At 50.0% G+C, this 12,709-nt stretch overlaps 3 protein-coding genes across 3 annotated transcripts; 1 reads left to right on the forward strand and 2 right to left on the reverse strand.

Moving 5' to 3' along the window:
* Positions 1-117: 117 nt before the first annotated feature.
* On the reverse strand, positions 118-5,913 carry GIQ15_00778 (uncharacterized protein; the record flags this gene model as incomplete). The annotated part of the gene is made up of 13 exons (XM_033548195.1): positions 118-1,004; positions 1,061-1,989; positions 2,042-2,897; positions 3,108-3,397; positions 3,448-3,655; positions 3,915-3,989; positions 4,057-4,231; positions 4,292-4,697; positions 4,776-5,028; positions 5,084-5,135; positions 5,201-5,320; positions 5,395-5,605; positions 5,684-5,913. 13 exons carry the CDS (start codon positions 5,911-5,913, stop codon positions 118-120), a joined length of 4,692 nt encoding a protein of 1,563 aa, XP_033409146.1.
* A 2,712-nt stretch (positions 5,914-8,625) lies between these two features.
* On the forward strand, positions 8,626-11,344 carry GIQ15_00779 (histidinol dehydrogenase; the record flags this gene model as incomplete). The annotated part of the gene is made up of 3 exons (XM_033548196.1): positions 8,626-9,460; positions 9,530-11,092; positions 11,151-11,344. 3 exons carry the CDS (start codon positions 8,626-8,628, stop codon positions 11,342-11,344), a joined length of 2,592 nt encoding a protein of 863 aa, XP_033409147.1.
* Positions 11,345-11,646: 302 nt separating this feature from the next.
* Positions 11,647-12,513, reverse strand: GIQ15_00780 (U3 snoRNP-associated protein Utp11; the record flags this gene model as incomplete). Its single annotated transcript, XM_033548197.1, has 2 exons — positions 11,647-12,333; positions 12,418-12,513. 2 exons carry the CDS (start codon positions 12,511-12,513, stop codon positions 11,647-11,649), a joined length of 783 nt encoding a protein of 260 aa, XP_033409148.1.
* Positions 12,514-12,709: the final 196 nt, after the last annotated feature.

Below are 12,709 nucleotides of genomic sequence, written 5' to 3' on the forward strand. Positions count from 1 at the left end.
CACAAGAGTAACACTGTAGAAGGTTGAATAATTGCTAGTTCCGAAGTAAGTTCGCGATTCCCCTGCGTAAAAGCCTGACCGTTGGCGGCGATTGGGTGCTATGCAAAATGGAATATTTCACGAGGGCAGGTTCCAGATGAAGTTCAAATTTGCCCCTTCGAAGCCAGACCAAGCCTGGTTACCGCCATCCCCGAACGGCGCCATTGATGGATCAAAGGGCAACGAAAGCCAATCGTCGGCACTAATGTCGTTTAGTGATGAGATTGGATCATCGAAGACTGGGTTATTTGTAACATCCATCGACGCATTCATAGGGACAGGGCCGGGGATGCCACTGGGAGAATACTGTTGCATTTGTGCCTGCTGTAGCGGATGGGGTAATTGCTGCTGCTGCTGTTGTTGTTGCTGTTGAGGTTGTTGTGGTGATGGCTGAGGTGGTTGGTTTGCTGGAGAAGCGTTTTGTGCCTTTGGCAAAGGAGTAACGGAGGATGGACGGGTTGTTGTTCGGCTAACCTTTGGATTCTTATTCGATAACACAAAGCTTCGCCGTAGCCGAGAGAGGAGAGAGTCTAGTAGCGTCGCATATCTAGATGCCAGATGTATATCGTCCAGCGAACTAGATCGTAGTGCCTGGATACTCCTAGTCAATATGTCCAACGATTCTTGAAGTTTGGCATTACGGACGCCCAAGCTTAGCGCCTTGAGAAGGAATATCGATGAGCTCGTGATGCGCAGAAATATTCTGACGGGAGAAAATCGGAGAGCGCCACTTTCTGCGAGCGAGATGACTTTCTGCAGTAGGCTGCATGACCCGTCGATAACTTCTTGGATGAATTCATAGTCGATTTCGTCCATGTTTGCCTGGCGGACGTCTTCCATGACTACGTCAGGGTCGGATTCGTTGAGAACACGTTCTACAACGGCTTGCATGCCGATGGAGTTGGTGTAAACCCTGACAAATTGGTATTCGATGAATATCATGTCACAGAATGGGCGTGATAGATCTAGGAAATAGGTGTCAGCCGAATTAGGTGAATATAAATGAACATGCTCTGCTTACGTTTCGTGTCCAGATGTTTCTGTCGCCACTGTGAGAGCAGCGGGCGGAAGTGATCTAAAAGCCCGATATATCGACCGCTATGCAATTGCTGCCGTGTAAACGTCGCAGACGGGAAAAACATATCCGTTACAGATTTCGCTAGTTTCGTTAACTCGATCCACGAGTTCATAAAGGTCTGCCACTCATCAATGCTGTTATTCTGCATTAACGGTGCAACGACAGAATGGTTCAGGCTCTGCGGCATTAGCGACATGCAACCTAACCGGGAGGCTAACTGGTTGATAAACACATATAGCAGCTGACGGATACGATGGCGGGGGAAGCTGATCGTTTCATCAAGTGGGAAGCCTTGATTTTCCATTTCAGGGCTAGATATCAAGCTTCTGGCGCGCGAATCGTCGGTGTCGAATATCCCAAGTTCATGGGCCAGCGTTAGGCCTGAACCAAGGAGCATCCATGACATGCGATCAGAGCGGCGTGCGGGCTCGATGACGTCCTCCAGCCATCTGCTAGATGCAGAGACAGACGAATCAGGGCTTGTAGAATCATGACGTTCTGTTGTGTTGTCCATCATTAAATCCGAATCCCACCCGTCACTTTCTGGGGGGAAATGGAGGGACCGCGGATGCCATTCTGACATCACCAACAGGGCTTCTATGGTACCGACGGTGCGGGTTTTGGCTTTGGATCCTTTCTCCTGACCTAGCATCACGCGCATGATTAAGTGTTGACAGTGTTGCCACAGTCTTTGGTGGATAAAGAAGCCTCGGGAAGCCCCGCCCACTCCTGGTAGCGTATGGTATCGAGATGAAATCATAAGAATAGTACAGCATAGTACAGGCTCTTGAGTGATGAGCCAAAAGTGGTTTCTATGGTGAGAGTAGAAATCCGTGAGGATAGGAGATAGCGGAGCCATATTTTTGAAGAACCTGAGATACATTAGTGACATGGCTATGGGGAGATGGGCAAATGTGTACATACATATCAACATAAGTCACGGCCTCTCGGGACGAAAACCAGCCCATCTTGACAAAACGACATTGATCCCAGACGGCTAAAACATCTGGCTCGACGTGTGATAATGTAGCTGGGTCGGACACAGGCGACACACCATACGAGGTAGTCGATGCTGGAGTATCATAGGCGCGCACTCCAGCATGCGATTGAGCCTTCTGATGTTGCTGCGAGTAAGATCGATCTTGTGCGGTACCAGCACCGGCACCAGGACCACTATTACTATCATCTCCAGCATCGGCACCACCCTCCTTCGATATCGATTGTCGATGGTCGTTAGGCTCATCATCTACCATGTTATTATCCTGCTCCTGGGCAGCAGCTTGGAATAGGATGTTCAGCGCATCGTTGCCACTCGATACAACGGTTCGCATGACAGAGTTGTGGAGGCCGTGGGAATTATTCGACTGTGCACCGGCATGATGATGTCGATCGGACGAGCTGCCTCGATACTCGCGTCTGTTCATGTTATTATTCGTAGAGGAGGTTAATACGGGCGACAGACTGCCGGTGCTGCTCATATTGGCTGGTGTGGCAGGCGCCGCGCGGCCAACGGGGTCAAAGTGCATGCTTGTATGTCCGCTAGCAGTACTGGTATTCGAATTGGAGGCACCGGCGGCAGCGCCAGGTATGTTATGAGCATGGTGGCCGCTCGAGGATGGCGTATCCATGTCTCCGGCGTTGGAGACGGAGTAGAATCCATCGTGAGACGATTGGTTCATGGACACTTGATTCCCTTCCTCCGCATCACCATCACCGCCGGGTATTTGGCCTGACGTAGCAAATGGGGTCGAGGGCTCTGGCACAGAGGTGTTTCCTGATTCTATATATAGATAAAGAGATGTATGTGTCAGCCGTACTCCATATCCAAGACAACCAAGACAAGAGACGTTAAGATGTGTAATATGATCCTCCTGCCTGGTACGCTGATTCCCGCGATTTATCCGCCAACCCGGCAGAATAAAAAAAAACCACAGCCGGGGAGCGGAAAGGCGGAATGCGGGGAGGAAAGCGGGGAGGAGTGGCAGCATACCCTTCTTCTTCTTCCGCGCCCAGGCCCGGTCCTCACTAAACAAGCAGTTCCGCTGCTCTCTGCGGCATCGCAGACACGGCGGGCCCGGCGGAATCCCGCGATCGTTGTTTCCGCCCAGTTCACACTTCGCTTTGCGCTGACGACATGACATGCATGCTTTATATGTGCGCAGGAATTCTCTCCGGCTCGACGCCCGGCTCCACGTTGGTCTGTCGACGTCTGCGCCCTCCATTCCTTGCTTATAGCCCGTTCCACGCCCTTTCTTCTCGTCGTTCGTCGCTCCGTCTTCCCTTCACTGCTTCGTTTCCGCTTTCGGGTCGGCGTGTCTGTTAGCCGTTACGTGATGTGATTCCGCCGTGCCACTCCCCAGATAACGACAGACATGGTGATGCTGAGGGTGGTGATGTTGACGGTGGAAAAGCTGACGCGCGCTACGGGCCTAAAACCTCGCTCTTGCGACTTTCCAGGCCGCTTTCCTTGCTCGATCGGGCTGTGGGGGAGGCCCCTAGCCGCGGTCTCGGCGGGATCAGCCGGCGATAGCCGCACCACTGTGCTTAGTCAGTTAATAAGCAGCTTAGGTAATAACCGTTTCTTACTCATCGCTTACTCAGCACTATTCATCGCTTACTCATCAAGGAAGTAGGAAGGAGAGAGCATGGGACACGCCGGAAGAATGGAAAGACTGCATATTACTAGGAGTCTAGGAGTGAGAAGAGCGACAGGGACATCCCTCCATGCAAGAAAAATATATACAACGAAAAGAAGGCAACGGGAACAGTCCGCCCGAGTCACACACAGCTTATTTACGGACGCGGAAGGGATGGGCCTCCGTGTTGAAGACGAACTTGTCCTTTCCACCACGGCTGATCTGCCAGTCGGCCTCTGCAGGTGAAGTTAGCATTTAGCCCAGAGCTCGATACTATGCGCTCTTCAAGATTGCAAAACGTACCTTCTGAGTGAGCTAGATAGACATATTTCATTGTCTCAGCGAAGAAGAAGCTTGGCTGGCTGTCAGTCTTGGATCCGCCGTTGGCAGCGTTTACATTGCTTATCGACGAGAAGCCGCTATCGGTCTTGGTGACTTCGTTGATGGCCACAAAGGCGTCCCAGATCCATCGTTGATACTATAACGCAGTTGGGTTAGCCTAGCAACTCTCTATTAACCGCGTGATGGATCTGCATACCTTCTTGTTTCCAGTGACCCTGTAAGCGTAGTAGATGCTCTCAATAACTTCTGGTCTCAACACGTAGCCAGCACTGTTAAGATAAAAGCCGGATTTGGCAAAGAATTCGGCCTGCGATTCAGGAACCTTCTTCACATCCCAGCCGAATGATTCGGGACCAATCTTGGTTACGGTGTTCGAATACGTCTTGTGGCAGCCGTCGACCAGCTTAAGTCCAAATTGTGTGAATTCAGGTCGGTTCAACTCTCGTCCACCAAGGATGAAGTTGCCGCCGGCAAAACAGGCAAGGTGCTGAGAGCTCTTGGCCAATGCACCGTTTGACCAGGATCCGATGAAAGTGGTATCAGGATGCCCTATCGGGGAGCTCTTCAACTTCTCCATAGTCGACTTAGCAGCGAGTACCCACCTGCATAACTTTGTCAGCATACCTCATATGTATGAGAAATATACACGAGTAAATTTATTTCTGGGTTTAAGCTCTCACCTGTCCTTATACTTGCCAAATGCACTGCGATCATAGATGTACATCTTGATCAGGTATTCATAGAACGAATCATCGCCGCCCTCCCAGCTAGCACTCGCGCCCTCGAACTTGCCAGTCTTGATATTAATACTTCCCCCGATAAGACCCGGGAAAACCTCGTTGGACTTGGGCTGTGGATCTAACAGGTGCGCTTCGGCCCTCTGAGCAAGTTTTGCGTACTCGTCCTTCTTGGTCAGATCAGAAAGGCGCGTCCCTATACTGTGAATTAGCCCAATGCTCCAGTAAGCCGTCATACAAGTCACTCTTACATTCAAGAACCAATGTGCCGGTGGTTGCAAGGCCGTTGTTGGTAGAGCCGTCCTACGATGAGGTATATCAGCCCGAGTAAATTCGGCGAAGAGTCTGATAAACGAAGCTAAACTTACACCTTCTTGAGCAGTGATGTTCAAGTTATTGTATGGCACACCAGACTCGGTGTCGAAAGCGAACTTCAAAACATCTGCCAGCTCCGTAGCCTTCTTAAGCAACACGTCGACCTTCTTGGGCTAACAGAGATGTCAGTATTCTCAGTACTACCATAGCGCATTTCCAGCATCAGAAGGGGGCGACTGAAACATACATCAACACCCATAGCAGAGTCCTTCAGCAGGTCATAACCCGACAGCATTCCTCCCAGGTAGCGGATCGTGGTCTCGAAGAGGCTGCACATATCGTCTGTCTTACTGAAGTTGATCTTCGCGACATGGTCTAAAATAGCATTGACAACGTCTGGTAGACCCATGATAATTGCGGTGGAAAGCGCATCAACCGGCGTAGCACCCCAGCCATTTCTACGTAGATTATAAGCACAGGCGACGACGATTATCCATCTAGAGAAATGGAAAAAAAGGGGTATTGTTATCTCCTACAGTGGATTGGTTCCCTTGTTCGACACAGGCTTGAGCTCATCCAGTGGATAGGCATATTTCAAATACCCCTTCCAGGCATGGGTGAAAGCATCTTTGATAGCCTGTGGTTTATTCTCGTCAGCAAGGCTGTCGCGGATCTCGAATCGGTTTTGATTCTGGTTCACGGTAGGAAATGCAAAGGAGGTGAGGGCAAGGGAGGACACGCCCAAAAGGAGGGTTGATGACTTCATCTCGAAGTCACTTGAGGTGGCTGTGGATAGCGTTCGTCTTTATCCAAGAGAAATAATATAAAAGAAGAAGAAGAAGAAAAGGGAATCAAAGGAAGGACAGTGGAGTGATAAATAGATAAAAAAATGCCGGCTGTCTACTGAGCATGCGGGATATCAGACGCAAGTCAGTTCCCATCCGCATCAGCATCGACCATCCCGGAGATGGGACAGCGAGCAGATATTAATTTATATTTTTTTTGCACAAGCAGCGATCGACTCCAGAGCTCGTCATTATTTTTTTTTGCATTTTCCCAATAACTGGGGGTCGCACTTCCATGCTCCACGCCGGCAGGAACAGAGCAGCTCATCCCAGTTCGCACCTCACCTGCCCATGCAAGGAAAAGGAATTCTGGGTAACTAGCTTGTCCGCGGTGGGCCCTAGATCGAGTGCTATGCCGTCAGGAGGCGCTCCAACGACGATGATCTCCATTTCAGCCAGCTTGGAGGCCATGTTTCCTTTTTCCATGCGACCTTCACAAACAACGCATTTTTGCCCGTTGCTGTTCCACCACGGCGTGATGTGTATAGAACAGAAGGTAGACCGGTGGTCCTCGGTGCTCCGACCAGGGCAGGGGGTTGCCTGCATCGCCTTTCATTCCACAGCTACATCTGCCAGGGACCAGATCAACCTGGTCTCCAACACGGTCGTCGTCGAGGTGAGAGACGCCGCATTGCAGACAGATACTTCGTGCTCGGGCAGGCCGTCGCACGGAAACGGGTATCAGAAGACCATGAGCTCAGAGATACGGTCGTATCGTCACCCACCCTCTCTGCTGGCCGAACGAGCGGCTCATACTTTTCAAAGTCCAGTCGCTGTGATTCTCGCTGGTGATGCTTCTACCCCTGAACAGGATCAGCAACTAGGGGATGCTTAGCTAATCCGGGTATATTTCTTTTCTCTTCTCCCACCTTCGCCCTTTGGCCTGTAAGGGAGTACATCATGTATAACATGCGCTGGATTGGGTTGTTCCTGATCCATATTTCATGCTGCTCACGTCCTGGCCGGGGTTGGAGGGAGTTTGAGACCACATCACATCTACATCAGAGTCCGCGCGAAGTAACGCTGCGGCTTCATCTCTCCGTCGAGCAAGCATATAACCATGTCGCGTGATGGAGATTAGCTGCTTGAAGATATCTGGAGATCGTGCAGATCAATGCCGTGGTGCCGAGGGTCCGCGAAGTAATCACGTCTCCCGAAAGCATTTACTGGCATACATATATCAACTAGGGACGGAAGCAGATGGCTGACTGCCCAACAGGGATTTTTTACTCACAGCAATAGGGTCAACCGACATGTGTTTTAGGCATTTCAACTGCTGCATGCAAGTGCATTACATCAACCTAACACCTAACCGCCTGACACCTGTGTCAGGCGGAGATACGTCCTCCATCCGTGGGGAGCCAGTCGATATATCGTTAATGTCGTGTATGTGCAAACCTCCGAACGCACCAAGCTGGCCAAGCAGAGGCGGGAGAACGTCCAAGCATAAACCAGTGGCCCGTCTCCGCCTCGGTTGGGTGCACATGGTGCTATGCATTTCACCTAACCCTCCCGTTACTGCGCTGGCATGCCGGTATTTGCGCCCGGCCAGTGATCACACGGCTGGAATATGCGCTTTTACTTACATATATCTCCACCGCTTCTCTCTCGTGCTTGTGATTCTTCGCTGAAGGAATGTTTCGACCCCGCTCAGGATCGAGGATAATGTATACGGCTGACTACGATAAACCCTTACCGACATTTGAGCAAAGGCATCGTGGACCACACGGAACTTCAGCGACCGAGGGGAGCGTAGTATAAGTACGTTGCTCTATAACACGGTCTAGTCCCTTGAACCCCCAGTAAGTCGTTCCCGGCCCTTACCTTAGGCCCTGGGCAAGGAGATAGGCGGGCCTATCAAATGACTACACCGTGCCGGGTTCATTAGTCGATGCATGCTTCTTCCTGCTAGTTGATGCTACCCTAATATATAGATCTATGAACAGAGAACTCTGCGCCACGCACGCGTTTCTCCCATATGCCAGTTCATAACGGACTTGTATTGTTTCATAAACATCCAACAAGCCGACGAGAGAAACAATAAGCAAGTTGATGACAACGCTTCCAGGTAGGACATTTGAATATGCGCCGACTCCTCTGCCTGGAGTTGCACAGCAACCATGCAAAAAGGGGGCAACGGTAGCAGACATGACGAGTCAGTTAAGGGCTACCGCTGTGAAACCCCGTCCAACCCCGTTAACGAGGTCAATATCTAGCATCTTGAAATAATAACTGGCTGCTCGTGTCGTCTACCGTTAGCCAATAACTTCGCCCTGCTCCACGGTTAATACAGGTTATGCTTCACCGTTTCAGCATTCTCCTATGCAAACTCCACCAGACATGCTCAAGCATATACAAGCCTCACGGACGCGCAACGCCGGATATCTGACTCTGCTCATATATCTGACTCTCATATATGGCCTTCTATACATCTTCGTTTACCGGCTTGGCAGCTAATTAGATTAAAATATTTACTAAGCTGGGCAGCAAAGCTTATTTATCTTATCTTTTAGTTTGCCCCGCGAAAAAAGGCCGGTGGGAGTCATTCAGCTTCAGAAACAGGATACAAAAACAGCGTCAGTCGGACTGCATTTACGCTGTTGGAGAGATAGACAAAGCTACAGTGATCGAAGATGGCTCTACCATTCCTGCTCTCCTACACGCCGGAGTCGACGGACGGCCTCAGCCTGAAGCAGATATCTTACTTCGGCCGTGTCCTGGTTAAACCATCGAGCGTCGAGCATGCTCTCTCCTTCGTCCGCGACAATTTCGCCCAGCTCGACATCTGCATCGATGCTACTGCCATTGCCGAGGCTGGAGATATCGTCGATGTCCTCAACGCCGGAGCAATCCTTGTGTTTGTGACCTTTGACCAGCTGAAACGATTATCAAGTGAACAGGGCGTCCCTTCGTCCCGGCTGGTCGTTCTTCTGCCGTCGGCATCTGTGGTGCTCGAATTCAAGAAATGGGTGGCTGAAGACGCCGAACGGAAAGACATTGGCGCTAGCTGTACCTCGTCCGAGGCACTAGACTCCGTTATCTCCGAGCTGGAGGACGAGTGCGCTATCATTACCGTTTATAGATCCTACGACGCATCAACTACCCAGACGACACTACTAACCAACGAGCAAGAGGGTGTTGTCAGCATTATCCCTGCCGGATCTCTATCGGTGGATAAAGAGGAACTATCACCTGCGAAGCTTCTAATTGCGGGCGCTGTCCCGGATAGCAACACCGGATTGTATGCTACGACCGTCACTGATGAGCGCGGAATCTCACTAGGGCTCGTCTGGAGTAGTGACAAGAGCATTTCTGAAGCCGTTCGAACCGGAACCGGGGTGTACCAAAGCCGAAAGCGTGGGTTATGGTACAAGGGAGCTTCCAGCGGTGATACTCAAGAGCTTGTCAGAGTTGGCCTTGATTGTGACAATGACTGTCTCATCTTCGTGGTTAAGCAGAAAGGAAGAGGTTTGTGGATCCCAGCTTAGCTACAGGAAGATATATAGATCGTGGCTAACTTATACCCTTATGAATCAGGCTTCTGTCACCTTGGAACAGCTAGCTGCTTTGGAGCATATAGCGGCCTATCTCGCCTGCAGCACACGCTACAGACACGCAAAGAGAGTGCTCCTCCAGGATCGTACACCTCGCGCCTTTTCAACGACTCAAAACTTTTGGAAGCCAAGATAATGGAAGAGGCTGAGGAACTATGTCAAGCGTCGAAGAAGGAAGATGTTGCGTCCGAAGCTGCGGACCTGATCTATTTTGCCCTTACCAAATGCATTGCTTCGGGAGTGTCTCTTGAAGATCTCGAAAGAAATCTTGACCTAAAGAGCTTGAAGGTAACGAGGAGACAGGGGGACGCCAAACCAGGATGGGCTGAGAAGGTTGGCCTTGCTTCTATGAAGGGTAGCTCAAAAGAGCCGGTTAAGGAGGAGCCCAAGCCCAAGCCCAAAATTGCGGACGACAGGATCACAATGCAATGTTATGTCACTGCATCAACCCCAGCGAAGGTTGTCAAAGAGGCGCTACAGCGGCCGTCACAAAAGTCGAATGATGCCGTTGTCAATCTCATTCGCCCGATAATACAAGACGTACAGCAAAATGGAGATGCAGCAGTGCTGAAGTACACCCACAAATTTGAAAAGGCGACCTCCCTAACGTCCCCTGTGCTCGTTGCGCCTTTCCCTGAAGATCTGATGAAGTTGTCCCCTGAAACTAAAAATGCAATTGACGTCAGCTATGAAAACATTCGTCGCTTCCACGCTGCTCAACAGGATGAAAAACCATTGTCTGTCGAGACTATGCCGGGAGTGGTTTGCTCACGCTTTGTACGGCCTATCGAGAAAGTCGGTCTTTACATACCTGGAGGTACAGCCGTATTGCCCTCGACTGCGCTCATGCTAGGAGTCCCTGCCATGGTTGCCGGATGCAAGAATATCGTTCTCGCATCCCCTCCACGATCAGATGGTAGTATCTCCCCCGAGATTGTATATATTGCACACAAGGTTGGAGCCGACAGCATTGTGCTGGCTGGTGGAGCGCAGGCTGTGGCAGCTATGGCATATGGCACCCAGAGCATCACCAAAGTCGACAAGATCCTTGGTCCAGGAAACCAGTTTGTGACTGCTGCTAAGATGTTTGTGTCAAACGATACATCTGCTGGCGTCGGTATTGACATGCCTGCCGGACCTAGTGAAGTTCTCGTCATTGCTGACAAGCATGCAAACCCTGCGTTTGTCGCTTCTGACTTGCTCAGTCAAGCTGAACACGGCGTTGATTCCCAGGTCATCCTTATCGCCATTGACTTGAATGAAGCAGAGCTCAAAGCTATCGAGGATGAGCTCCACGAGCAAGCTATGGCGCTACCACGAGTTGACATCGTGAGAGGTGCAATCGCACACTCTGTGACGTTTGTTGTCAAGGACGTAGAGGAAGCCATGACGCTGAGCAACGACTATGCTCCCGAGCATTTAATTCTCCAGATCCGAAACGCGGCGGAAGTTGTGCCCCTTGTACAGAATGCAGGCAGTGTCTTTATCGGCGAATGGACCCCAGAAAGTGTTGGCGACTATTCCGCCGGTGTCAACCACTCTCTTCGTAAGTTTACTTTTCACTGATTTCTCTGCTATCTTGATTCTAACAATATCCTTTCTAGCAACCTATGGATACGCAAAGCAGTATTCCGGAGTGAACCTAGCCTCCTTTGTGAAGCACATCACCAGCTCAAACCTAACTGCCGAGGGTCTACGTAATGTATCCAGCGCTGTGATGCAGTTAGCTTCGGTAGAGGGTTTGGATGCTCATCGTCGCGCAGTCTCCATCCGCATGGCGGCGATGGACCGTCAGTGAAGCTGAGCCCCTGAGATAGACACATGAACGGTTTCTATGGCTTCAATCAACCTGACCGTAAGATAGACGGAACTGGTCATCTGACAATGTTTCATCCTGTATACTTTTCATATATTTCTGATATTATTTTAATCATTGCTCTTTATACATTGTTCCGGGTTAGTTTACTTACTTGCAATCTAGGGTCACTGTCGAAAATACTGGAATAACGTCTCTAATTTTTGAGATAAGTATCCTATGTAGCCTCAATTCCAAACGCCAGTAGGAAAGTCATGGTCTCATTATAGCAATATGCAATAAAATCACTTTTTCCTCTCTCTAACCTTCCATTTGATGCCCTGTTTATTCGAGCCTCCCACAGACCTAGCCATCTTGGCCCTCTGCAGTGCTAGTTCTTCTTCAGCAGCAGAAATGTCTGCATGTTGCTGCTTCAAGGTCTCAAGTTTCTTTAGCCGAGATTCAGCAGCTTTTTCTTTTAGCCGTCGGGCTTTGAAAATCTCCTTTCTTGCTTGTTTCTCTGCTTCAAGCTGCTTTTTCGATATTGTCCCGGTGGCTTGTTTTTGTTTGCCAGCGCTTCCAGAATCCAACTCTCCGTTGACGCTGTCGTCCTCACTGTCGTCCTCTTCATCTCTATATGCCTTCTCTTGCTGCTCCTCCACAGAGTCCACAAATATCGTCTTCTTTCCTCCCAAACTCTCTGCTTCTTCGATCCCTTTTTGAAGGTTAACCTCCTGCTCGGTTTGGACAAGTTGTCTGCGAACTCGTTCTCCGACTACTCGCAGATATCCAGCATCCTGAGTCTTTAATAGGCTCACTGTTGCATGGTTAAGTGACTTTGATTCTCTCGCCCCGTGTTTCCCATGCGTCTTGGAGCGCTCTGACATCATCCCGTAGGCGAATTCGTCAGGATTACGGTCGCGAGCCTTTTCTCTTAGACGCTGCAGCTGCGCCTTTTTGATATTATAATCCTTGGCTCGGAGCGAGTAGTCCTATATTCCCATCCACATTTGTTAGTTACTTCGGTCCATTCTAGCTTATATTCAGCAAGTAAGATATAATGAGCATGTAGCTACCTTGTGTTTTTCCAGAATACCCCATTTCTCGCGTGCAGCTGGTTGCGCTCGCTCGCGATGCACACGTCGCTGGACGGCATTTCGCATAGAAGACATGATGATGCGACAGTTGAAAGGTAAATATTAAATTCCTTATAGAGAGTACAGCCTGGGATCTGCCTGCTCTGGGCTAGAAGACGAGAAATTCAAGCAACGAGAATGCTGGAGAGTTGGAGTTGTGATATCTATGTTCAAAGAGCAAAAATAAGAAGTTCTTGAAAAACGAAAAATAATAAGGTTCAGATGTCCGAAG

The sequence above is a fragment of the Arthroderma uncinatum genome (assembly GCF_011692745.1).
Source record: "Arthroderma uncinatum strain CBS 119779 chromosome Unknown scaffold1, whole genome shotgun sequence".
Classification (NCBI taxonomy): Eukaryota; Fungi; Ascomycota; class Eurotiomycetes; order Onygenales; family Arthrodermataceae; genus Arthroderma; species Arthroderma uncinatum.